The sequence below is a fragment of the Penicillium daleae genome (genome assembly GCF_028827525.1).
Source record: "Penicillium daleae strain IBT 16125 chromosome Unknown utg000008l_segment0_segment0, whole genome shotgun sequence".
NCBI lineage: Eukaryota > Fungi > Ascomycota > Eurotiomycetes > Eurotiales > Aspergillaceae > Penicillium > Penicillium daleae.
In genome coordinates this window covers 4,094,839-4,120,856 of record NW_026623156.1, presented here as the reverse complement: position 1 = coordinate 4,120,856, position 26,018 = coordinate 4,094,839, and the positions used below count along the sequence as shown (strand labels likewise).

The following is a 26,018-nucleotide window of genomic DNA, read 5'->3' as shown; positions in this document are numbered from 1 at the left end:
GTTGAAGATGCTGAGAATGTTGATCTCCACCGCGTGTCCGGGTGGACCTACTGATAATCTCTTAATCTTCGGAGATTCTCCCTTCTAAGCACCTGATCCTTTCCAAGCACCCGATCCCCGGTATGTCGTAATGGGCTTGTATAAATAATGGCATCTTGGCGAGTGCTTTTTTCTTGAATTGTTGTGATAGCACTGTATTCGCTTCCTTTCTTTCTTTCACCCTTCTTTACCATCTTCACAGCCATGTTCTCTAAGAAGGAGCTGGGTCTGTTAGCGGTTGCGTTGGCCACGCAAACATGTGCCGCGGCGACAACTCAGGCCAGTGATGCGCACGCCACTTGCCAGAAGACAACGGTCGCTATCCTGTGAGTCGGTCAATTATCCCTTCCTTTCGCAAAACATGGTGAGCTAACATATTTTAGGGGAGGTGGCATGGCTGGTGTTGCTGCGGCAGTAAGATCAATCCCCTTTGGCCCAGCAGAGACTCGACGCTTACGTGCCGGTTTTTAGCAAGCTCTGACCAACTCGTCGATTCACGACTTTGTGATTATCGAGTACCGGGATACCCTCGGTGGCCGTGTCGCCCATACCGACTTTGGCAAGGATCCCAATGGCAAGCCGTACACAGTGGAGCTGGGAGCCAACTGGGTAGGAACAAAGCAATGCCTGAATCAGAAACATGCAGCCACTGACTTGTTGATTCCAATAGGTGCAAGGACTAGGATCTCCCGGAGGCCCTGGTACGATTCTCATATATTCATCAAATAGACCGACTGGTCTTTGCTAACCTTGCTCCTCTAGAGAACCCCATCTGGACTTTTGCAAAGAAGTGGGGTCTGAACAACACCTACTCCAACTACAGCTCGATTCTCACCTACAACGAGACCGGTTATGTAGACTACAGTTCTCTTTTGGATGAATATGAGACTCTTTTTGGTGATGCTGCCGATGCAGCTGGAGTCCTTTTGACCGATAATGGCCAGGATCAAACTGCCCGCACTGGTCTGGCTCTGGCAGGTTGGAGGCCCAAGATCGACGACATGGCCCGCCAGGCCGTGGAGTGGTGGGAGTGGGGTAAGCCATTGTGATTTCGTTCATAATCTTGCATTATCATGCTAACAGTCTTTTAGACTGGGAGGATTCATATTCACCCGACGAAAGCTCCTTCATTTTCGGCGTCGCCGGTGAGAACTTGACCTTCAACCAGTTCAGCGACGAAAACAACTATGTCTGGGACCAGCGTGGCTACAACCGAATCATCATCAAAGAGGCGTCGACTTTCCTCAAGGACAATGACCCGCGCCTCCAACTCAATTCGATCATCACCAACGTCACCTACTCCGACGACGGCGTTGTTATTTACAAGGAAGACGGTAGCTGCGTATCCGCCGCTTACGCAGTCTGCACCTTCTCGCTCGGCGTGCTCCAGAACAACGCCGTCTCGTTCAGCCCTGCCTTCCCTGACTGGAAGCAGACTGCTATTGAGAAGTTCACCATGGGCACATACACAAAGATCTTCCTCCAGTTCAACGAGACCTTCTGGCCTCGCGATACCCAGTACTTCCTGTACGCCGATCCTACCAGCCGCGGCTACTACCCCGTCTGGCAATCTCTGTCTGCCCCAGGCTTCATCCCAGAGTCAAACATCATCTTCGTCACCGTCGTCTCACAGGACTCCTACCGCGTCGAACGCCAATCAGACGAGGAGACTCAGAAAGAAGTCATGGCCGTCCTGCGCAAGATGTACCCAGACCTTGACATCCCCGAGCCCACGGCCTTCATGTACCCGCGCTGGTCAACGACCCCCTGGGCGTACGGCAGTTACTCGAACTGGCCCCCATCGACCACTCTCGAGATGCACGAGAACTTGCGCGCGAACGTGAACCGCCTCTGGTTCGCGGGCGAGGCTACCAGCGCAGGGTACTTCGGCTTCTTGCATGGCGCTTGGTTCGAGGGTCGTGATGCGGGTGAGCGGATTGCAGAGTTGTTGGGTGGTAAGTGTGCGAAGACGAATAGCTCGGGCACTTGTGGAAACCGGAAGTACTGGGAGGGACTGCACGGTAGCTCGCCGCTTGCGGATTATAGTGCCTTTGATGGGTGGGATACTAGCAGCTTCTACTCGAGCTACTAAGGGACTGCGAGTGATTGGTGGGTTAATTGTACCAATTTCGAAATTAGGGAGTTGCAAGGAGCCTCGATAGGCTTTTTGTGTATAGGTTTCTTCGAATATGACATCTTTTCCTAATCATGTTCTTCATGAGAGATATCAGACTACCATCCGGTGATAAGTAGTATTTTGAATTCTTTTTCGTATTTCCCGTGTTTGGGTAGATATGGAAGGCTTGTAGTGCGAGGTAATAAATATATGCCCGCATGCTTGGAATATTGAACATAAGAAATGGGATAAGTGTCCACCGACAAAGGGTAAAAGCCCAGTGAGACCGACACAATCTGGGAAGAACGGGGTAAAAATGCAGCCCCATGTGAAATCCCCGAAACACCAACGCCATGAACCCCGTGAGAAAACACCATGCATCGTAGAAAAGAATCTTCCCTTGGTCGCGAAAACCAGCATCGCGACCGAGAGACAAAAAGGTTCACCTCAACGCAAGGAAAGACGCTCGTTCGAGACACGCTCATCGAGAATGGTACGTATCGAGCGCCTGCTGAACATCATTCAGACTGTCTTTGCTTCCGTAGGCATCCATGAGTTTCTGGTTCCGGGCCATGCGCTTCTCCTCTTCAGCCATGGCGAACTCTTGCCGCGATTTAACCTCGTTGTAGTAGTTGTAGCCGGCGAAGCCTGTATGGAGATTGATCAGTCGCCGATAGCGCGAAGGGAAATTAGGTTATTTGTGAGTTGTTCGTACCAAGTCCAACGGCCGCAACGACTGGGATGTACCTATTTCAAAAGGTCATGTTAGTTGAGCGGTTGATTTTGAGGCCAGAGCCAGCAAGAGGCCCTTCCAGGGGTAGGTTTGCGTACCAGCGGCTAGGCCGAGGCTTTATGGCCGGGCCGGTCGGATGAGGTCTGTGGGAGGGGTTGGCTCCAGGGAAGGCGTATTGAGACATTTTGAAATCGAGGGATAGAGAGTGTAGCAGGTTGGGATGGTAGGTTGAATTGAAGAGATATGCTAGAGGAAGAGCAGAGAAGTGGTGGAAGATGAAAGGTGGCGCGTGAGTTCCGGTCGGAGGGTATTCCTCCGTATAAAGCAGGAAAGGAAGATCGCCGGCTGTGGAATGCGGGAATGCGGGGATTGCATGACGTGGAGAACCAAGTCGCCCAGCATTGGCTCATGGAACAAATCATGCCACGCTGGTACAATGATCCACGGTTAGCTGACAAGCTATGCCATCACAGATATCTCAACTTCTTGGTGCGTGGCTACGATGGCCGTGCAATTACAATATGCCTGTAAGTAACTCGGACTCGAACTTGGTCTTCCTTCTACAGCCTTGGGATTGTCCCCACACTCAAGATCCTAAAGGGGGCCTTGCACTGCCCCCGCGCAAAAAAGTTCAACCGTCTAATCAGCGATTACGGAGAAATCATACTACAGTTCTAAGCACAACAAAGTCATCCACCTTCTACTCCCATGTCGTATAGTACAATATTGCCAGATCACAGTGTCCAGGACCCGACACGATTAAGTAGCTTGATACTTGGGGTAGTAATAAGTATGATCTGAAGTCTATCATCCGCTCTGGGACCATGCGTCCGATCCTGATTTCTCCAGAACGGTATTGTGCAATCTAAAGCCTAGGCCTCATGAAGTGGCGCATATGGGATACAAATCCATGTGAAGAGACTTGATATAGGGCAAAAACATGACAAGCAGATGCTCGCCGGACAAAGGTGGACTCGACGGCGGCTCGTATCATCTGGAGGTCTGAGACTGTTTGATTCATAGGCGTACTCTTCATTCGAACTTCACGTCGATTCACGGGTGAATCTTGTACATGACTTCGCAGGATGTTGTGGGTCTTCCTTCAGAGTGCTAGCATGCCGCCCATGTAATCAACGTTGGACACCGTATTGTTTCCTGTGCAATTCAGCATTGGTCTATTTTAATATTAATAAAGCTCAAGTATAGAATAATCAATCCAAATCATTTGACCCGGGAAACACATTGCTTGTAGGGAAAGTAAAGCATGCGACCGCGGGCAAGTTCAAATACCCTCGGGCGAGTGCGCAGAAAACTGCCGATTTCGGTGGTTACATCCGCCGCAGTCGCAAGCGAGTGGAGATGCCCTCTGTGTTCAAATCAGTGAGAAAGACTAAAAATCTGGATGTCGGCGCAATCCGAATTGAAAGCTGATGACCTGCTATGCTACCTGTTATGCTACCAGTGTTCCTATTGCAAGTAGATTGAGCATTCTACTCGCTCGATGTCCAGTCTTGTGGGACGCACATGAATAAGGTTGAAATCGAATACATTCCGTGTGTACGGTGGAAAGTAGAGAATTGTGAGATCAATAGGTTAGCTTGCAGGTACTGGTTGTACATTCTTATCAGGAGATACTCATGTGGTTATTCCGAGCTTAAAAGCCTCGTAGTCAGATCGAGACGGGATCCAAAGTCTTGCGACATATATATTCCATTACCAAGTCCAGCCGTCTTTAGTTAAGTAAAGGGGAGTATAGGTGTAATGCAGAAGCGCACTTATTGAGCTGATGAACATAGGCATAACTGGGTTCTAGCACTAATGTTCGTTTTATTCAACGTCATTGAATCGTTCCTGCATCCTGGAGAGTACATGCATCTCGTATATCCTACACTAGATACACCCCTGTGTGGTAATCTCCTGGCCCTCAACGAATGTGATAGCTCTTTGACGTATGATTTGTCAATTCCAGTATGCAATAGAGAAGAGCAAATAGAAAGACTGTACACATCGTCCCTAGGTAACTTGGAATAGGAAGAGTCTTACAAGCAGAAGTTGACTCGTTCATGGATTGTCAAATTGAAGGATTTACCCACCAGCCGTGGAGGCTGCGAAATATATTACTAGCAATGCGAGAACATATTTCTGCCCACCGCGAGGGTCAAGAGAGTCCTAAATAAACAGATGATCCAATAACCAACCTTTGACTTCAAAGGTTATAGTCTTCGTATCGTATGGCGGAGGCAAAAAGTATTGATGTTCATGAGAAAGATGAATGTGGTTGACGTTATAGGATAAATGCTTGCCACTGAAATGATGTTAAACCAGCATTAGGCCAGGCAAATCGATTTGTTCAAGCAATTAGTGATCAAGTAAAAACATTACATGATTTATCCCCGCTGGGCACATTAATTGAAGATAATATATAGGTAGGACGTGAACATAAAAGCAAATGTATTGCAACCAACGACGAATATCTGCATAAAGCCGAAATTCATTCTTTGCATCTGAATATTCTCGCCACGGGGCTCGCCTTGACGAAATGGAAGTAGAATTAGTTGATCGGTCGAAACGTGTGCAGTCGGGCAGAGCTTAGGATGACTTCGGGGATATAGAGGTCCGGCCCACAAGCCCATTGCAATGTTAGGATTTCTCAATTTCTGCTACGTCCTGCCACTCAACACCAGCAATGGTCATACTTTTACCATATATCCCTTTAAGAAGTAAGTCAGTTATGATTTGAACGACCCATCACGCCAAAGACAGTGTAGCGACGTCGATCTTATCACCGTGATCACGCCGGTGACCCGGGATCATTTTTCCATGAAGACTAGATCGGGAAGTCGGATGGAAAGTATAAGGAGATGTTACACCAAGCCATCGAGGAGACAACATTCAATAATTCCTGCTTCAGCGTACGTCGACTGCAAGTTCTGACTAGGTGAAGGACATACATGAGCTTAATTAAACCCCCCGTGAGCAGGATTCCAGCGATCAACAGACTTAGAGGAACTGTTTCATCTACCCATAGAGCTCCTTTGACACGTGGTATGATACTCATATGGGCCTTTCTAATGACTGGATCTACGATGTGGGTCGGGTCGTTTGCGCAAGCGTCTATATTTGCTTGTTCCATCTAAGCTTATTTTGGAGATTTTCTCCGTCCGGTCCGAAAACAAGAAGGCTCTGTTCGTCTTTACGCTGCTAATCGCTTTGTTCGTTTCGAGGGTCATATCGAGTGGTGCTATAGGAAACGTTGTGACCAACGGTTCATTTATCGAGAGCCTTTGACGGCGATTTTCATATATAATCAACGGCACAAGTCGCAAGTCGGGTCTTGACGAAGCATGTTAAAGCTCACAAGGAGATCAGAAAGATATCTCTCAAGCTTAGACTATTAACTGTTCGCTATGCGTTGAGACATGAATTGATAATGAAGTTTTTCTTCTTGCTTGAATTGATTTTTATTGGATTTGTTTCTTCCTTTCCTTACTTCTGAGACAGATGTAGATGGTGTTTAAATATTTGTCTTCCTGTACGAGAATTCGTTTGAGGAGAGGTCTCTAGGGATGTGCGCTTCCAGCATAGATTTTCTTTGCGTCAGCTCGGAGTAAGCACATCCACAGCTTGTTTTTGAAAGTGGTATTGAGACGTTCTGTAGGGCATAATGTTGGCGCAAAAATTTCAAGCCTGGTCTCAAGCTCAATCGAGAATATGCGGGTTGTTCAAAGTTCGGGGCTATTTGCAATTTGAGTGTTTCGTGGGTTAGATGATTTGTATAATATTCCCCGAGCTAGCTGAGTACCAGGCTTGCGCGGCAGTGTCAAGGGCTGGAGTATTAGTAGCTTCTATAGAACGTAGCATACAGCGAGCCAATTGACACAGCTGTAGCTCTTCTGGTGGTGATTAGTGAGTCTGGCTAATCAATAAAAAGTATCCCCTGATGATGAGCTGTTTGAGTGACTATCACATGCGGCATCACATGTAGGCCGCTAGCATGACGCATCCCGGATGCTTCCCCCAGACTCATCACAAGCCGGGACATTTCGGCCAAAGCTCCCAGTTGGACTGGACCGAACGAAGCCGAATTCTGGACCAATCTCTTGCAGACTCCGACCATGTCTCTCAGAGTGAGCCGCGGCTTGATTGGCAAGCTCGGGCATGCGGGGAGAACAGGGAAGGGCGAATCCTCGCCGCCAGTGAGCCAACCCTCGGGTGAGTTAGGAGGCAAGTGTGGCCTGGGGCAGGGACGGAAGCCCAACTAGGGTTGGACCATGACGGAAACTTTGTTTTGTTTTGGGGCGATATGCAGACTGGACAATCCATCGTGTTGCTCATCACGACTCGAGCGAGAGGAAAAAACTATAAGACCGCACGTCTTTCCGGACGAGAGATTTCTAGTCTACCCGGATAACAGAGCGCCGGTCGCGGTGCCAGATGACTCGGTATGCGGCGCATCCCGAGTAAGATCGGGGGCCGCGACCGCCTTTTGAGTGCCGAATTGCAGGGTCGAAGGGGTTGTCGAGTGGAGGGTTTCGGGGAACGGGCAATGTCGGCCGAGTGGAGGACGCATCTGGGGCAGTTTCCCGTCGGGAAAGTCAGGTGACGGGCCGCGGCAGAGCTGGCTGATTGGATGGAGATTTCAAGGTGGAGTCGGACTGGGGGAAGCTGGACGATAGCCGAAGACTGGGAGCGAGTAACTGCGAGTCACTGCGACTATCAATCGCAACTCGATTGGCCCGGCGGGACCAACAGAACAGCCGCGGCTCTCGTTTGCTCTGACGTCTTCTATCTCCGCCTTCGGGCGGGCGGCTGGTTCGATGGAAGTATCTTTGTATATAGTCACAGGCTTCGGCAGTAAGAAGATCCTTTCTTCTTTTCTCTTCTTTGTCTTCATCTGCATTCCATCCATCCTTCAATCCAGCTATCAATTGGATGGTCCGTCGGTATCATCGGTAGCAATATACAAGATTCCACCCACTACTTCAACCTACCCTCGATCTATATACTCTTTCCAGCTGATTCCCCCCTCACACACTTTCTCTCACAATGACCGCCTCTGTCGACTCACACCTCAAGGATGTGGCCATCCTGGCCAGCATCCCCAACGATGCCCGCAAAATCCTCACCAAGGAGGCCTGCGCCTTCCTGGCCATCCTGCACCGCACCTTCAACCCTACCCGCAAGGCCCTGCTCCAGCGCCGCATCGATCGCCAGGCCGAGATCGACAAGGGCCACCTGCTTGACTTCCTCCCCGAGACCAAGCACATTCGTGAGAACGACGCATGGAAGGGTGCTCCTCCTGCTCCCGGTCTGATCGACCGTCGTGTCGAGATTACTGGCCCGACCGACCGCAAGATGGTCGTTAACGCCCTCAACTCCGATGTCTGGACCTACATGGCCGACTTTGAGGACTCCTCTGCTCCCACCTGGGAGAACATGATCAACGGCCAGGTCAACCTGTACGATGCCATCCGTCGCCAGGTCGACTTCAAGCAGGGCGGCAAGGAGTACAAGCTCCGCACTGACCGCAAGCTGCCTACCCTCATTGCCCGTGCCCGTGGCTGGCACCTGGATGAGAAGCACTTCACCGTCGATAGCGAGCCCATCTCTGGTTCTCTGTTCGACTTTGGTCTGTACTTCTTCCACAACGCTAAGGAGCTCGTCGCCCGCGGTGCCGGTCCTTACTTCTACCTGCCCAAGATGGAGTCCCACCTCGAGGCTCGCCTGTGGAACGACGTCTTCAACCTGGCCCAGGATTACATTGGCATGCCCCGCGGCACCATCCGTGGTACCGTTCTGATCGAGACTATCACCGCCGCCTTCGAGATGGACGAGATCATCTACGAGCTGCGCGACCACAGCTCCGGTCTGAACTGCGGCCGCTGGGACTACATCTTCTCCTTCATCAAGAAGTTCCGCCAGCACCCCAACTTTGTCCTCCCCGACCGCTCCGATGTCACCATGACCGTTCCCTTCATGGACGCCTACGTCAAGCTGCTCATCAAGACCTGCCACCGTCGCGGTGTCCACGCTATGGGTGGCATGGCCGCCCAGATCCCCGTCAAGAACGACCCCGTCGCCAACGACAAGGCCATGGAGTCCGTCCGCGCCGATAAGCTGCGTGAGGTCCGCGCCGGCCACGACGGTACCTGGGTTGCCCACCCGGCCCTGGCCTCCATCGCCTCCGAGGTCTTCAACAAGTACATGCCGACCCCCAACCAGCTCTTCAAGCGCCGCGAGGAGGTCCAAATCACCGCCAACGACCTGCTGAACACCAACGTCCCCGGCAAGATCACCGAGGTCGGCATCCGCAAGAACCTCAACATCGGCCTGAGCTACATGGAGGGCTGGCTGCGCGGTGTTGGCTGCGTGCCCATCAACTTCCTCATGGAAGACGCTGCTACCGCCGAGGTCTCCCGCTCCCAGCTGTGGCAGTGGGTCCGCCACAACGTTAGCACTGCTGAGGGCAAGCGTGTCGACAAGGCGTATGCCCTGCGTCTGCTGCAGGAGCAGGCTGACAGCCTGGCCTCCCAGGCTCCCAAGGGCAACAAGTACCAGCTTGCTGCCCGGTACTTCGCTGGCCAGGTGACCGGTGAGGACTACGCTGATTTCCTGACCAGCTTGCTGTACAACGAGATCTCCTCGGCTGGCTCTGCTGCTAAGCTGTAAGTGGGATTGAGTTTTGGCAGTGGGACCTGACTGATGGTGGTGGATCATGATTATGAATACCCTTATTTCCTATTGTTTTTTTTTTCTTTTGTCATTGCTCATTTCCTGTTGGATAATTTGTCACTTATTGATAATCAATTAGCATCGTTGTATAACAATCATTGAATATACGTTTTCACAAGGTCCTAGCTCTCGTCTTGTATACTCCAATCAATAGTTGCATGTATCGGATGGGAGAGATTTCCCCGCGTTGTCATCCAGATCCACACTTCTTGTGAGCTACCAGTGGCACACCACCACACCGAAGCATGAGACTCCGTATCGCAGGCGGGGCTAGTCTACTTGGAAACCTATTGTATCTGGCTAACTTTGAGTCAATTTTGTCAAAGACTCGCAACTCTCCAAGGTTAATCGCCGCGGCACTCCCACCACAATTGCCTACCACCAAACATCGTGATCGTCAGCACTTTTGTTCAATTATGCCAACAGTGTAGCAATCGTACCGCCCACGGGCGATGCCGCCTCCTCCAGTAGCAGCCAACGGTCGTTACGGGTTAAAAGTGTTTATTCAAGTCAGCCAGTCCTGTAGATCCGCAGAGCCTGGCCGATCGTGAACTCTCAGTGGGGTCACCTGGTCAATGCTCGAGGGCCAAGCACAACCGATTTACCCTCGAAACAGGGCATTATTGTTTGTTGGTGTGGACCCGAGATTCTCATGCCGATCTATCTTCGAGAAACAAGCTAGCACCAGAATACCAGGCTCCTGGCTATCAATCGTGCCTCTTTGCCTGCCGTGGAAAAGGCTCATTGCTCCGCACATCTCCTGCTTGCAGGGGTTATTATGGCAAACGTCATACCTGTCACTCGTCAGGGCTGTTCAGACATCACGCTGGTCAGAACATAATGAAAGTGTAGAAAGCTATATCTTCGTCTAGCTGAATTTTTCGAAGCGCTTGAAAATAGCTTGTGATGAACATCTACGCTCAGAGCCAGACACGAACAAGGGGAAAGGAGTGAAATAATCGAAAACATATGTGCGTAGCGAGTCGGGACTGTATGGGATCTCGCGCCCATGAACTGGATTGTTTGTTCTTATCTTTTCGCTTTACGAAGGGCACGGCTTGCTGTGGCTGAGTACTTATTGAGCTCGTATAGCATGTCTTATCCGGGCTGTTCTTTGAAATCTCCGAAAGGGATAAGATACTCGACGTTAAAAGGGTTGGAAAAGACTAGAATACGGACGGCAATAGATCATGCGATATCCCAGACAATTTGAAACAGCCGAGATATCCACAATAAAATTGTGTAGACGTGTTTCATACTGAGATATACATCGGGTCAACGCCACAGGGGTTGATATGAGGCGCCATACCGAGGAAACGGCGAATGGTTCTATCCATTATGTTTGGGACATCTCGTGACTTGATACCACCACCGATCTAGCATTGCAGTGGATGTCCTCTCTTCGGACCTACATATTTATAGAGAGACCCCTACAAAACACGCCTTCTTATCGCGATCCTTCGCGATTTAGCGCGTTTTGTTAAAGTTCCGCGGAGTTACCCCTACATCTTGTTATCTCGAGGGGCCGTAAATTTGCTTTTTCTAGCAAAATATTTTGATCAAGATACGAGTTGTGATAATGGGCCAGTCAGAGCCTGGATCAATGTCTGGCGAAGATCATGAAGATAATTGTTGCGGGTGTTCGTCTCGGATGCGAGCCTGACTCGGCGAGCTACCCGGTATATTTCCTTTTTCTCCTCGCCCATCACAGTGGAATGCAACCCCATTGACGCTATACATAGATGAACTTCCACCCCTATTCCTTATCTATACTGCTTGCCATCCACAGATGATGGTAGCTTCTCTCCGAGATATGAGGCAGGCTCTTCTTGCTTGGGATGTGACTGCTCGAAAGGCCCCATAGCCACGTCGGTCTACTCTCCAAATAAAACTAGCGCTGATCCTGCCAATGATACAAGGCTGGAGGGTTCTCTTTGGATTAGAAATCCATGCCTTCCTGTGGTACCTGGAAATTTATTCCCATCTTAGCCCAGCTTCTTCGTAGACTACGATGCGAAGAACCTCATAGACGACGCCGATAAGCAGGCGCCACACACCTAGGCAACATCATCATAAATAAATCTTCCATTGCCCAAGGGAGGTAACAGCGTGGGATCAGGATTGACATGCTTTCTATTCTTCGCGCCTGGGTAAAGGCAAATGGGCCATTTGACATCTCGCCTCGAGAGGCCCTGGCCGCACCAACCACAGATGAGGAAACATATATCCAAAGTGTTGTCATTCTTACCTTGTCGGTTGTCTCGGCCATGGCAGCAGGATGGATCCTGCTTAGCTTTGCAGTAAGAATTTCCCATCACTTGTTAATTCGCTTGGATTACTGACCCATTGCTCAGGTTTTCAGGCCACTACGGTCCTTCAGGCACCAGCTTATTTTGTATGCCCAAACTGCTCTGCGAAAGATATCTAGTTCTATGTCTAATTGACAGAATAGGGGTCTCGCGATTAGTGACTGCATTATGGCCATCAACTTCCTTTCTTCCTCGTCATTGGACGTCAGCGGCCGATTAATTGGAGGGACCGACATGGAAGGGTTCTGTAGCTTCAACGGCTTCATGACGCAGGTCTTCGTCGTTCAAACGGATTACTGGGTTCTCACAATTGCCATTTGCACATACGCGATCTTGGCCGATCATAAGCACATCTCTGTCTGGGTCCAGGAGAACTGTCGGCTGTTAATGGCAATTCCATGGGTGTTTTCACTCATCTGGGCATCGATCGGCTTGGGAGTTGCTGGCTACGGCGACATTGGAGCTTGTTCGTGGTACTCGTAATCTTATCGCTGTCCAAAAATGCTGATTCTAGGTTTGCAGGGTGCTGGTTCACTTCCGATGAAGTCCGTCTTCTCGTCAACTTTGTTCCGCGTTGGATCATTATCGCCATCATGCTAGCCATGTACACCCGCCTATATCTTGTGCTGTACCGAGCTCATAGTCCATTCGCGTCCTCACACGAATCTACCACAGAAGATTTGAACCGACCGTCGCTGACTGCTTCGGTGCCAAACGGTCGAAGAATCAAGAAGGTAGGGTTGAGCCTTGATGTTTCTCTCCAAATCACGTTCTCACAATACGCTTTAGATGGCCCGCCTCATGCTTATGTATCCTGTCGCGTATATTTTTGTCTGGACACTGCCAACAGCAATCCGCATTTACCAAGCCTCTAAAGGCATCTCAGCACCCTTTGCATTGCAAACGATAGATAAAGTGAGAATTCCTCTCCTTATTGATGCAGGGTGGCAGTCTAACTACCCTCAAGTCTTGCATCGTGATCCAAGGCTTCGTCGACGCCCTTATTTATGGTGTAACCGAGCCTACATTGTCTCATTGGCGCAACTTACTCTTCCCTAAACCGTTACCCACCACAGACGGTGTAATCCTCACATACGTTACTACGACTGGGCCAGTCCGTGTCACGGCGTCGCGCTTGAGTGATGGCGAATCCACAACCGGTTTGAAGACAATCATCACAGCAAAGGACAGCAGGAGCTCGGAAGATCATGTCTTTTAGGCTTCATTACTTATCTGTCCAAGATAAAACCGTTTAATTACATAACTAACATGGAATGATACTTTCATTTGCGATGTTTTATTTTTGAAAGCAGCGAATGGCACGGCACATACGACCATATGGGAGGAACAACATGACTTCGCATGCGCTGAGAGTTGAGCCAGAAATAATATGAACCACGTATAGTGTATAGATAATTTCCAATGTGCGGTGCGCTTTGAGGGTTGGATTAATATTCGGATAAATGATATATTAGGAAATCCTGGGACCAGGGAAATAGATATAGGAACGGGTCAAGAATTTTCACCCATTACTCTGTCGCTTACTTTTACTTGAGTTTAGACTACAAACATAACCCTCCGGTGCCTATCTAGTCAAATATTCTGATTCCAATACCTAGCCAACAGTGAGACACAACAACGACAGTCTGATAAATACACTCGGGTCAAGGCTTAATTGAGACTTTAGGTTACATAGGTACTATCGCTTTCATGTCGCATACGTCGCCACTTTCATAGGTCATAATATTCATACCGCGATGTCAGAGCTCGTGATTCACTCAATCGTGTTAGTTTTGCCATTATTCGCACCGAAATACACCCTCATTTAACCATCCCCTCTCATTTTTTCTATTCTGCTCTTCAGTCCCGGGCTTCACACACCGCGGCCCACGACGCTGATCTCCATCTCGTCCTACAATCAAACAGTCAGTCATGAATCGGAATGTCTTGAAGCTCCCACAGAGAAAAAGAATTGAGGAGAGAAACAAACCTCGAAATCCCCGGGCACAATCAACGCTGGCAAACCCCAACTTACACCCAAGCGTCGATTTTTCCGCATATAATCCCGATACTCTGGCGCTCCAGGCCGCACCACATTATCGGCGATAATTAGCGCGCCGTGTTTGTCAAGAAAGCCCAGTTCTTCGGCCAATTTGACGTCTGCCTCGTACAGCGCCTCATCATGGTCCAAGAACAGCATATCGATACCCCCGTTGCCAAAGGTCTCTTGCTCCTGGAACCGCCGCAGGGTGTGCGCGGAGCCCCCGATAATGACCTCAACAAAATCCTGGAGACCTGCGAGGCTGACAAGGTTCATGGCAACTGAAGCGATGAGAGGGTCGATCTCCACGCTATAGAGTTTGGCCTTGGAGTTGTCCTCGTCCTCTACCTCTGCATTATCCGGGTTCACCCCCCAAATTTCCTTCAGGATACTTCCAAATAGGATGGCAGAGTATCTATGCTCAATGTAAGCCTTGACTCAACCCTAACCCTGTCCAACTCCACATTGAGGGAGAGATCAGACTTACCCAACATACCCCCCCAACTCCACCAGAACCCTCGGCCGATGCTCGCGCATTAAGGCACCCAGCTTCCCCGCTTTGTCGGGTCCAATATTGATCAGAAAATCCTCTTGGGCGGCAAACTCATCCATTGCCTCCAAAATCGCCGCAGGGGAGCCCCGAAGCTTTGTGTCCAGCTCTGGGTGGGCGTAAATGTACTTGAGGAGGGTGACCTCGCGTCCGTCGTGGGACTCGACGATCTCGGAATCATCAACGCCCGCCATCTTGCGCAGGGATGGGTATTTAGTAAAGATGGGGGGTTCTTCAGTGTCTGCCATTTTTTGTGTTGGGGCAGACGCGTGAAAGTGGATCGGGGTTAGGAAGGACACAGTATAAAAAATTGGATGTTAGGATTGGGGAAATTGGCTCTGTAGGAAGAATGAGCTGGGAATTGGGGGATCGCAGGATATTTATAGGGTGAGGTCAGCTCACCCAGCACCCTGGTCTGTTTTCAGCATGCCTGGTGTTAAGCCTATTGGGTAAACATTAGCCATGGACAGGAGGCGCTAGTGTGGAGTAGTGTGGAGGGGCCACGAATTCGGTAGGGAATTCCCGTTATAGATGGAAGTCAGCCTCGGGACTGTGGATCGGGGGTAGGGATATAGCAGTCTATCACGCAGTCTCAATCAATAACTCTGGATGCAAATCCTCATCATACCACTCCCCCAAGCCTCGCTCCACAGCCGGTCGCGCCGCAATGCGATCCACCCACTGCTGCAAATGAGGTAACTGAGCCAATTCATCCTCTGAGAGTCCAATTCGTCGAATATTTCGTATCCACGCCCAGGCATTCATATCAGCAATGCTATATTTCCCCTTATCTTCCCCAGCCAAATATTCCCGTGTTCCACCACCATATCTCCCCGAAAGGCGGATTTCAAGTACATCATAAGCCTGCAGCGCCTGCCGCTTGAAACGATCCACTACATCTAGATTTTCTCAGCAGGCAAGCACATATCGAAACTCCAAGGTAACACTCACGAGGGATTCGGTCCGCATTATTCCGAAAAAAGTTATATTGCCCTTGATTGGGTTGCCCCGAGGCATGCCAGAATATTAGCCATTGAAATGCTTCACTTTGATCAATCGGGTCCGAAAACCAGAAAAGATTGTCGGCGTCTGCCAAATTGACGAGATACAATAGCTCAGCAGATGATTCCATGACAACGTGAGGTGGACTCTGATCATTGTCGACTAATATTGGGATGCGGCCTAATTGATCGATTAGTCTTTGTTTTTGGAAAATAAGATGTTTGCATATGAAAAGGAAAAGACGCACCGTTAGGATTTAGTCTAAGAAACCAGTCTTTTTTCTGTTCGTTATTATCGAGATCAATCAAACTTGTTGTCCATTCAAGGCCGTAGGCGTCCTTGAGCTCTTCGAGAAGAATGTGGACTTTTCTTCCATTTGGGGTGAGAGACGTTATGAGATGTAAGCCCTTTATGAAAATTAACTAAATTCCGTTTTCGTGGGGTCCACGGCAGAGGATGGGCAGGGTTTATTCGTGATCTTGAAATCCTTACTTGGGCTTTCTTCACCCGTTCAGGGGTTTCCGCGGCATAGAACGAAGACATCCTGCTTAGTGAACATAACAATTCACCACAAGGTTGGGTAAGAATATGGAGAATCAGTCACTAGTGGAGGAGTTGCATTTAAATAAATACAATCAAACAGCTATCTTATTTCGCTTCGCTGAAATCGGAAGATCAACAGGGTCTTGTACTTTGTTTAATCGACTGTAATCGCGTGATATATGCATTGAATGAAAACGAAGTGGATACGCGGTCTACCGGATACCCCGCCTCGAGATTATGCAACCACAGCCTGGATGAATCCAACGCCGAAACCTCCCTGAATGCCCAATGGGAAACATTCTAATTATTCTGGCCATTCAAGTAGCGATGGTTAATATTAGCAGCGTCCTTGAATTTAGGTCAATCAATATTTTCACTGGCATATTTTATCAACGGGTGGGCTATAACTATTGACATTTTGCTTGGTCATCATGAACGCAGGATGCTGCACAATAATCCTTGTACCGTTAGAGTAATACGCCATTTGATAACCTAGACGTATCCTGCTGAACATCTTGCAAGGGGCCATCGGCCATGATATATAGGAAAACGAGTTATACATGTTATAGAGCGATCATACTATCCCCCAGAGTCATGTTATCGTACTTAGACCTGCCGTTGCCCATGAGTGTGGCTATGGCTGTGCTTCTGTCTCTCGGGTGGTATTCTCTCCATTGCCCAAGACCTTATCTTTTCGAAGTTACGGCAGGTATGTTTCTCTTTGAACAAAGGAAATGGAACCTGGTACTCCTCATTCCACTCATAGCCAAGTGGGGTTAAGTCTGCTGAGCATTGAATTCCTTGGCGAAGATAATCGATGCAATGATCTTGCTCGACAGTCAATATCAGTACTCAGTTGCATGAAGTGTGATACCTAGAATGGGTGCATACCGATATGTAGCCGGAAGAAATAAGGATGCTGCACGCCTGGCTCATAGTAGTCCGAGTCTAGTGCCCGACGAATCGCATTCTGTTTTGCGGTTAAGTCTGCTGGGTGATAGTCGTAGGAGGTTGATACATACTAAACAGTGTAGTGAATGGTATAGATCGAGGCTATGAGAATTTAATCAATATAAGCTCTAGTCCTTAATCTTATATGACTTTCTTCAGTACCACTGACCTTACTCTGTATTTGCTGCTGTCTTGGCCTTTCATTGTCCACGTAACGTCTGCTGATTCTGTCACAGGCAGGTCGAGGTCGAGGGCTACGAATTTTATCAGCATACCATGAAGTATGATAGCTCAAGAGCACTTACCTAGCATGAGATCATCCCACGCCGCGTCGATTTCAGGCGTGGGAGGTCCGACATACTGTGGCCTTTCAGGGTCGACGATGCGATGTAGTTTCCCGGTCTCATTAAGTTCCAGTCCGCCAGAAAATTGTACCTGATGCAGTTGGATTTGTGATTTCAACGCATCTTATTGTTTTTGTTAGTTAGTGGATGGTTTGAGGGAGCCATTCTGTCATTGCCAGCAGCCATACCCAAGTCTGTCGAGAACCCACGCTCATATGCCTCGATTCTGAGGCATTGGACGTAGAGGAAAACCGACAGTGATGCAAATATCAGTGTGGAAATCACCCAGGCCCAGTCAAGTAGGCGGCGTTTTGGGCTTCCCACGTTCCGGATAACATCTGGTGTGGTTTGCTTCCCAGAGAGAAACGGTTGACCCTCTTCGGCGTCCTCCATCGTGTGCAAGGCCCTAGACCTGTTTGGTGAGAGCCCTGAGCGAGATCGTGATTTCGTTGAGGAGGCCACACGTCAAGCTTGCTGGAGTTAGAAAATTACTCTGAGGGTAAGTGTCAACCAACAGTGGATCAATTGAAGGCCTAATCCCAGAATTATGTAAATTTCCCTTACCACCCGAGGCAGACAACAAGGAAACCAGCTCCAAGCCATGTGTGTTACACAGCGTTATTACGGGTATTACATGTCAGGATGAGTTGTAAATTTTCTCGAAGTTCTTGGAGTATAACTATTACAATACAGGAATTGCCTGCATCTGTCTCGTATCCTCACTAGCCTAAGAATTCGCGTTTGTTCATTCAATTTAGTGAATGACTCTTCTATGCGCTACCACGTAAGTTACGAGGTACGGGGGTCGTACTGCTACAGTGGTCATCGCTTATCTCCACACTTTTCCTACCACTAGCCGGATTCCGCCCCCACACCCAGATAGAGCCTGATGCTTAATTTGAAGCAAAAATGGCGTTGATGCATTAGCTGATGTAACATCATGTTGCCCCGCTTAGGGCAACTACGTTGACATACGGACCTGGTGGATTTGCAACAACAGTTTATCCCTCGGGTCAAATAATAGAGCGCAGTAGTAGCGATTGGCTTTTGCACAGATTATGACATAATCTTATATAGCCTCGGCTTCAATGAAACAATCTGACTGACAGACTTCAGAAAACATGGCGTTATCAGCTTTGAGAATAACATAATGTAAGGCAAATGGATGTAGCAGAATTTTATTGGCATTTAGACTCAATATTTCACCAGCGGTATCTCAACATCCGCAAGTCCCTGAATCGTTCTGGTCTCTAAACTCAGCGATGGGTTGTCTTCATTCTGGTTTCTGAGACATGATTGGTTATTTATGTGATACAGAGAATTTCCGCAAATTGGACAATAATCGCTGAACGGACAGAGGCATCCTATCTAGAGATACGGAACGTATGCTCCAACGGACTTCCGTGAACATGTCAGCGATTGCATTCGTTCGAGGTCCCCACCTTCATGCTTGCGGACCCATAGTTGCGAAAGAACCCCTCCCCTTCGTACAAGTGTTAATCAGACTCTGGTCGAGGAAAAATAATCGATCCAGGAACACGTGGCCAGGTATAGTTGGAAGGTGTTTGAATGGAACCTTGCCTGATCCACGCCTGAATCGAGTCCGTATTGCGGCATTGATGCCATGTACTGAATTTAGGGTAAGGGGTCGGATAGTGCTCCAGCCACTGGAATGTGTAGAGCCCGACATCGCCCTGACAGACCACAAATTGTCTCAGCAATTCAATGCAGTGGTCTATTGGTGCAGTGGGGTAAGTAGGTTTACAGCAACTATGCGGGGGACCAACCTGGTCAAAGTCGGGATAAGAAGAATACTTTCTCACCTAGATGCAGGCGTACCACATGCGGTAGATCCGTGAATCCATGTGACTGGTTGTAGTACTCGGGATACGTTGCTTTCCGGAGGAAGTTGAGGCAGTGGAGCTCATGAGTATACATGTCCGAAGCCATGTACCCGCCTCCTAGATCTTCGGGTAACCTCACATCATCCACCGAGCCACCAATGCGGATCAATTCCTCTCGAGATATACCCCGCACCTGAACTAAGATGAGGTCAGATAAGTGTACAGATGACATAGTGCAACGTATACCTACCTTGGTCCACAGCCGCCCACGCATTGTCGACCTCAGGTCGTGGGGTCCCTCCAAACGGGGTGGGGTTACCAACGGTACTATTGAACCGAACGGGTTCATACCCTGCGTCAATTTGATCAAGAGCGGGAGCTGAAAGCTCTGTCAGTTGTCTCCATTCTCAGAATGCGGCTTTGGTGTCGCGATTGGGACAGGCCACCCACAATAATAAGAATTGCGAATAAGGCATTTCCTGTCAATGTCTAGGTCGATGAACAATCCTGCAGCAAAGCCGACAATAACCAGAGATAGACCAAGGATTGCATATGCCCAGCCTGGAAGATTCCTGAATAACTTGCCGCGCGGTGGTGCATGTGACAAGGGCTCTTCAGTCTCCCCTTCTTCAAGCGTCAGAGAGTCGATTTCGGAGGCTTCGGAGATCTTCCGATATTCGGAAGGAGCCATTGGGAAGCGACCTCAAGCATACACCAGCTGGGTTTCTAGTAGAATCTGGCGAGACCTTCAAAGTGGCAGGAATTCCCTGGGGCTGGCACAGGTATCGATCATATGAGAAATCATCAGCGGTGACTAGCTTTATTCGCTGCTCACAGGCCTCATGAGGTAGCTTTGGTAAGAGTAATTATATCAGTAGCAGCTAGCACATATTAGGAAAACAGGTTATGCCTTTGCAACTGTCACGGAATTCCGGCGGGGAGTTCCATGTATGCTCGAGTGTCTTTTCAATTGTTTGGGTGGATCAATCAGCGCATACAGTCTAGCCTCGAGATACGAGCTGAAATCTTGGCGTGCAGTGCTTTCCTGATAATTGCTTGTTTAATGTCGGTAAGTTTGTATGTTGTATCATGCTGTACGATCAATTAGTGAGACTACTAAGCTCAGGTGATGCTAGTGATGTGACATCGGCCTATCTCCTGATGAAAGTCGATCATGCACGCTAGCCACTTCAGGTGTAGTGCGTATGCTGGACGCCTAACCCACACAGTCTATCTTCACGCAATGGGCAAATTACAATCGGCAAGAACCCTATCGTCAGGCTTGCAAATCCCTTCTATATGACGAATGTGGTTAGAAGTTAACATTCGAAATCCTCTTGAGCTCAGAAAGCGATGTTTACCGGACCAGTAACACCATTACCTTGTACTAGGTGGTATTACAATGATACCAAAGGTAATCAGACTGGGTATTCTAGCATATAAAGATAATTCCTTGCCCTGTTGCTCTGGCCTGCTGTTATATATACACTACCCCAAGATCGCTACACACTTGATGAGATAGTGAAGTTACTCATTCGAATTCAACATGAAGATTGCTCAGTGTATCGCTGTTCTAGCCATGGCCGCTGCTAGCCTGGCAACCCCCACTCCTGCCAAACGTGAAGCTAGTGTTGACATCGAAAGCTATCCTTGTGAGTTTCATGCCTTAGAAACATATCTTTATTGACTGCGTTACATGATATTGAGCTAATGGTTTACGTAGACGACTTTGGGTTCCTGTAAGTGTATGGCTCATCGTGAACCTGCTGAAATATTCCTGACGAAATCGGCATCCCAGAGAGGAGAAGAGAGCACCAGCTGCGGAAAAACGCGCCGTTGATATTGAGTCTTACCCTTGTACGGTCTACTGGTCTACTGGTCTACTCATCAAGTCTCTCCATACTGACTTCTTTGGGAAATACAGATGACTTTGGCTTCTTGTATGCGAGCAACGCTATACCCGAGAATACCCACCAAAGACCAGAGCCTAATAGATAATCACAGGAGCGAAGAGAAACGTGATACCACGGAGAAGCGAAATGTTGATATTGAGTCTTATCCCTGTATGTATTCTGGGACCCCATTCGTCCAGTTCGATGCGTATTCTAACACATATTGCAGATGACTTTGGGTTCTTGTAAGTTCCTTCTACTTCGCGCCGTTCCGCATCGATATTCTGACTGAGGGAAGGGCCGACGAGGAGTAACCGAACTCGCGGAAACTCAAGGCCACCGTAGTATTGGGCGACCTAGCCATGTGAATCTATATTATGAGAGCCAGCAGACTCCACGTAGCGACCACAGGCAGGATAACATTATGAGCAACTTTTTGTTCGGTCTGAATTATTCGTAGAAAGTCCAAAGGGAATTGAGCATTGCAAATTATAGTTGTCTAAGATACATAACGCATTCAATGTATTATTAGCTCGGTTCGGCGGTCGGTCGTAGCCTTCCTACCTGGAACAAAGCCTTCGGGGTTGGGGGCTTGGGGTTGGGGGGTTTGATGTAGAGCCAACTTGTTACACCGAGGCGAAGACTCCGTACATTCTCATATGTCATACAATGGAATCTTGGGCATTTTTGTCTCAATGAAACTTACAGTGGATTTTCCTATCGCGTATGGAGCTAGACGCCTTAGCTGCAGTGGGAATACTCCTGTATTTTACCCCTCTCCCCTGTAATAATACAAGTAAGCGTTGGATACGTTCCAGGCGTACATATAGCAACCACCCAGCATAATTGTGCTCCAGAATCGCGAGCGCTAGAAATACTACCGACAAAAGCCCTTGCTGAACACCAATTGCCTTTTGTCGAATGATGTTCATTGGGAACATCATTGGTGTCCTGGTCGCAATATGTTGCAGTTATGGACTTTACTTCTCCTACAACAATACAGGTGACGTGGCGCTCTGGTTCTCTAAACAGACGGTCTGCGAAGTCCAAGACTATAGGACGCAGATTGTGTCAGAAGACCCTTTGCTAGTTTATGTCGAAAATTTTGTCAGTCAGACGGAGGTATCTCAACTGCTTAATATCGGGTAGGCCCTAAATTTTGTTCTCCTTCCACGTCCATTACAGCTACAGCGATATCACTTAATGCATTCGGATGTTAACGAGACATTCCTAGAAAAACTCGGTATTCTCCTTCAAAATTATCAACTGGAACGAGTGGCGATGCGTACCGATCATCCCAGTCGGCTGGCCTGCCACCATCGGAGCCTCCAGTCTCATGTGTGGGGAGCCGTGCACTCTCCCTAATGGAATCTTTCACCGACGCCTCCGACGAGTTCGGCATCCCTCAACTAGTGACGTATAAACCTGGCCAGCAATACAAGCTTCATTATGATTGGTTTCAAGAGTCAATGCGGTATAAAGACGGTCGATTGTGCAATCGTGTGACTAGTATCTTTGTCTTCTTGGAGGCTGACTGCACTGGAGGGGAAACCTATTTTCCGCGCGTTGTGCCCACAGCTTCGAGCTTAATTGATGATGGCAAAGCTATTCAAAATGGCTCATTCGAGGGCATCATGTTTAAACCGATACCGGGAAATGCGCTCTTCTGGGTTAATCTTCCGGACAATAGGATTGGAGATGAGCGTGTTCTGCATGGAGGACTACCAGTGCATAATGGAACCAAGACGGGAATGAATATTTGGCCATTGAGGTGTGAGCCATAGTACGGGACGAGCTGTTGTCATATTGTTTAGTGGCGAAGATGTCCGGTTATTTTCATATTGGCCCTTTCCCTTCTAATTTAACCCACTTTTGTCAAATGCTTCATTGTAAAATGAATGAATACCACGTACAGCTGGCGTTCTCCTAGGATCTTGACCAGGGATGATAATCAAAATACCGTAGAGCCAACAGATATTAATCAAAGAGGATGACGATTGGAAAATTACCAGCAGTAAGTACTAAGCTCGCTCTCAGTAAGGAATACTAGGTTATACAGGTATACGTATTTGAAACGACATGTGTGTATGTGTGGGGCGGGGATCGCAGGGTGCATTTTGCAAACCCTCTAAAACGGCGCTGCTTTCTTTTGTCATCCGCCATACCCCGAAATCACCCTCCGCTGGTGGCCCAGTTCGTCTGCCTCTGTTACCGACATAATTATGCCGGAAACAAGACTGCTTTTCTGGGTCGTACTGGTGGCTGCGTTCTGCACAATAGCACATGCTCTGCCTGCCACATACGTTGTTCATGAGAGACGGAACCAGGCTTTTCCTGAATGGAGAACTGTTGGTCGATTGAAATCGGACTTGCAATTGCTCGTCCGAATTGGACTGAAACAGAGCAACCTGCACCGGGGAAGTGAGTATATACTGGACGTGTAAGCTAAAACCACCATCACTGTCGACCACAACGACCAATCCCACAATATTTAACAGACGCTAAAGCTCCCATCCCAAGTCGCCAAACTATGGGAAATACTGGTCGGCGGATCAAGTCATTGACACCTTTGCACCCTCGGACAATACCATCGCACTGGTGGAGTCATGGCTAATTGAGTCCGGCATCAGCGCCGTACGCATATCCTTGGCCAGTAACAAAGGCTGGCTGGCGTTTGTGGCTACAGTCAAAGAAGTGGAGGAATTGCTACACACGCAATATTTTCAGTATCAGGATGTCCACACCGGCCAGATCTCAAATGCCTGTGAACAGTATGTCGAGAGTCCCTCGCGTTTCGTCTAGAAATTCGATGGCTAAGTGAATCAGCTATCATGTACCGCACAGCATTCAAGAAAATATCGACTATATAGAGCCGGGGATCCGAGTCCCGGTGTCCAGAAAACAGCAGCCGTTGCTTCGCGGACGGGACAACATACTGATCCATGGTGCTTCGAGGCAGACGCATCTTCCTGATACGGATGGCGCTGGCGTGCTCACATCGCTAGGTTGCGACAAACTAATTACACCGGAGTGCATCCGAGCAATGTACAAAATTCCTCTCGCCGCTAATTCCCACCCTCAAAATCCTTTGGGAATATTCCAGGAAGACAACCATTTCCATAATGAAGACCTGGATTTGTTTTTTGGGAATCAAACAACCAATATTCCACAGGGTACTCGGCCTCTAGAGATCATGATTGATAGCACCGGTAGAGGTGAATCGTCATCAAGATTTGGTCTAGAGTCAGCGTTGGACCTCCAAGTTGCTTATCCCATTGTTTACCCGCAGAATATCACGGTCTACCAAACAAATGATCACATGGACCCTCAAAATCCCTCTACGGGGTTTCTCGACGCTTTCTTAAATGCAATTGATGGGGTAAGCCCCGCATATTTCAATGTTTTTCCCTAGCTCTGATGGTACTGCAGTCATATTGCACGTTTTGTGCTTTGGGGAAATGTAGCGACGACGAAAACGCTTATCCCGACTCTTCTCTTGTGGGTGAATACCGGTCACCCTGTGGCATCTACAATGCCACCAACGTTATGTCAATATCTTATGGAGGTCCGGAGCACAACTTCCCGGCTGCATATCAGCGACGACAGTGCCATGAGTACGTGATGTCGTCTGGAATCCTTCCTGTTTGCCTTTTGACTGCCCGGGCGGAGCTTCTGACACGACCGCCAAGCAGGTATATGAAGCTTGGTCTCCAAGGAGTGTCAGTCCTATTTGCCTCTGGTGACAACGGCGTTGCAGGTCACGATGGCTGTCTAGGCCCGAGGAAGGACATTTTCAGCCCGACTTTCCCAGCAAAGTCAGTCAACACGCCTCGATAGTATGAGACTATGTCCGCTAACAGATGAGGATGTAGCTGTCCATATGTGACTTCTGTCGGGGGTACACAGGTACTACCAGGGCATAAATCGGCTGCGCCTGAAAGTGCGCTATCTCACAGTAATGAAAAGAGCATTCTGTCATCTGGCGGTGGTTTCAGCAACGTGTTTTCCGCTCCATCCTACCAGAAAGCAGCTGTCTCCAGGTAAGTCCCTGTTTTACGTGTCAAAATTTCATGCTGTCCGTATAAGTTGACCAGGGTCCATTATCCAGGTACTTCATCAGTGCTGATCCCAAATATCCCTTCTACAAAGGAAATTGGACAACTGGCGGCGACTCTGGTCTCTACAATCGTCTTGGCCGGGGTTACCCCGATGTGTCTGCAGTTGCCGATAATATTGCAGTTTGGTATGAAGCAAGATTTGGCCATACAGGCGGAACCAGTGCCAGTGAGAAGCTCCCCAGGCAAGGATTGCGAAAGCCGTCATGGTAGAGCTGACACGGGCTGTAGGTACCCCGATATTCGCCGCTATAATTAATAGAATTGTTGATGAGCGGCTGGCAATCGGAAAGGGCCCCATTGGCTTCCTGAATCCAGTACTTTATGAAAATGAATGGGTTCTTAATGATATCCTGAACGGATCAAACCCAGGGTGCGGGACCGATGGATTTACGGCTGCCGCAGGGTGAGTGATTATAGTCCTAACTCAGTTGGATTCAACTGATTGGTGATTGATAGGTGGGATCCTGTAACAGGGCTGGGGACTCCAGACTACGAAAAAATGCTACAGTTGTTTCTTGACCTCCCATGAGGTGCTCGTAGCTTGGCTGCATGGTTTATCGAGAGCACCACTCCATGGTGGATATGTCTGGAGATACCCACCATTACATGCTCACGACATGAGACTCATCTGACCCTCTCCATCTCAATGCACCATTAATGGTACTTCCAAATTACAGACCATATCCTTTTATCAGAGAGAAAATAATGGAAGAAAATAATGGACACCATGTATAGAAGTAGCGTGCGGTCATTCATGCCGTCTAAAGACCCACCCATATTGAACAGGGGTATGATTGGTGTGCT

General features: G+C 48.7%; 10 protein-coding genes across 10 annotated transcripts; 5 read left to right on the top strand and 5 right to left on the bottom strand.

Moving 5' to 3' along the window:
• Positions 1 to 243: 243 nt before the first annotated feature.
• On the top strand, positions 244 to 2,131 carry N7458_010027 (uncharacterized protein; the record flags this gene model as incomplete). The annotated part of the gene is made up of 6 exons (XM_056913409.1): positions 244 to 365; positions 423 to 453; positions 511 to 648; positions 710 to 740; positions 802 to 1,074; positions 1,131 to 2,131. 6 exons carry the CDS (start codon positions 244 to 246, stop codon positions 2,129 to 2,131), a joined length of 1,596 nt encoding a protein of 531 aa, XP_056762258.1.
• Positions 2,132 to 2,636: 505 nt separating this feature from the next.
• On the bottom strand, positions 2,637 to 3,072 carry N7458_010026 (uncharacterized protein; the record flags this gene model as incomplete). The annotated part of the gene is made up of 3 exons (XM_056913408.1): positions 2,637 to 2,803; positions 2,871 to 2,902; positions 2,987 to 3,072. The coding sequence occupies 3 exons, from the start codon at positions 3,070 to 3,072 to the stop codon at positions 2,637 to 2,639; spliced, it is 285 nt and encodes a 94-aa protein (XP_056762257.1).
• Positions 3,073 to 7,934: 4,862 nt separating this feature from the next.
• N7458_010025 (malate synthase) lies at positions 7,935 to 9,557 on the top strand (the record flags this gene model as incomplete). Its single annotated transcript, XM_056913407.1, has 1 exon — positions 7,935 to 9,557. The coding sequence occupies one exon, from the start codon at positions 7,935 to 7,937 to the stop codon at positions 9,555 to 9,557; it is 1,623 nt and encodes a 540-aa protein (XP_056762256.1).
• Positions 9,558 to 11,746: 2,189 nt separating this feature from the next.
• On the top strand, positions 11,747 to 13,148 carry N7458_010024 (uncharacterized protein; the record flags this gene model as incomplete). Its single annotated transcript, XM_056913406.1, has 6 exons — positions 11,747 to 11,920; positions 11,975 to 12,015; positions 12,073 to 12,395; positions 12,452 to 12,663; positions 12,719 to 12,844; positions 12,897 to 13,148. The coding sequence occupies 6 exons, from the start codon at positions 11,747 to 11,749 to the stop codon at positions 13,146 to 13,148; spliced, it is 1,128 nt and encodes a 375-aa protein (XP_056762255.1).
• Positions 13,149 to 13,802: 654 nt separating this feature from the next.
• Positions 13,803 to 14,768, bottom strand: N7458_010023 (O-methyltransferase; the record flags this gene model as incomplete). Its single annotated transcript, XM_056913405.1, has 3 exons — positions 13,803 to 13,841; positions 13,965 to 14,385; positions 14,458 to 14,768. The coding sequence occupies 3 exons, from the start codon at positions 14,766 to 14,768 to the stop codon at positions 13,803 to 13,805; spliced, it is 771 nt and encodes a 256-aa protein (XP_056762254.1).
• A 334-nt stretch (positions 14,769 to 15,102) lies between these two features.
• N7458_010022 (uncharacterized protein) lies at positions 15,103 to 16,065 on the bottom strand (the record flags this gene model as incomplete). The annotated part of the gene is made up of 4 exons (XM_056913404.1): positions 15,103 to 15,419; positions 15,472 to 15,702; positions 15,770 to 15,929; positions 16,015 to 16,065. 4 exons carry the CDS (start codon positions 16,063 to 16,065, stop codon positions 15,103 to 15,105), a joined length of 759 nt encoding a protein of 252 aa, XP_056762253.1.
• An 874-nt stretch (positions 16,066 to 16,939) lies between these two features.
• N7458_010021 (uncharacterized protein) lies at positions 16,940 to 17,753 on the bottom strand (the record flags this gene model as incomplete). Its single annotated transcript, XM_056913403.1, has 5 exons — positions 16,940 to 17,035; positions 17,088 to 17,118; positions 17,186 to 17,270; positions 17,322 to 17,483; positions 17,549 to 17,753. 5 exons carry the CDS (start codon positions 17,751 to 17,753, stop codon positions 16,940 to 16,942), a joined length of 579 nt encoding a protein of 192 aa, XP_056762252.1.
• Positions 17,754 to 19,151: 1,398 nt separating this feature from the next.
• On the bottom strand, positions 19,152 to 19,895 carry N7458_010020 (uncharacterized protein; the record flags this gene model as incomplete). Its single annotated transcript, XM_056913402.1, has 3 exons — positions 19,152 to 19,402; positions 19,455 to 19,583; positions 19,655 to 19,895. The coding sequence occupies 3 exons, from the start codon at positions 19,893 to 19,895 to the stop codon at positions 19,152 to 19,154; spliced, it is 621 nt and encodes a 206-aa protein (XP_056762251.1).
• An 855-nt stretch (positions 19,896 to 20,750) lies between these two features.
• On the top strand, positions 20,751 to 21,410 carry N7458_010019 (uncharacterized protein; the record flags this gene model as incomplete). Its single annotated transcript, XM_056913401.1, has 7 exons — positions 20,751 to 20,856; positions 20,928 to 20,943; positions 21,003 to 21,061; positions 21,129 to 21,144; positions 21,209 to 21,267; positions 21,326 to 21,341; positions 21,395 to 21,410. 7 exons carry the CDS (start codon positions 20,751 to 20,753, stop codon positions 21,408 to 21,410), a joined length of 288 nt encoding a protein of 95 aa, XP_056762250.1.
• A 610-nt stretch (positions 21,411 to 22,020) lies between these two features.
• Positions 22,021 to 22,880, top strand: N7458_010018 (uncharacterized protein; the record flags this gene model as incomplete). The annotated part of the gene is made up of 2 exons (XM_056913400.1): positions 22,021 to 22,241; positions 22,331 to 22,880. 2 exons carry the CDS (start codon positions 22,021 to 22,023, stop codon positions 22,878 to 22,880), a joined length of 771 nt encoding a protein of 256 aa, XP_056762249.1.
• Between the last annotated feature and the right edge of the window lie 3,138 nt (positions 22,881 to 26,018).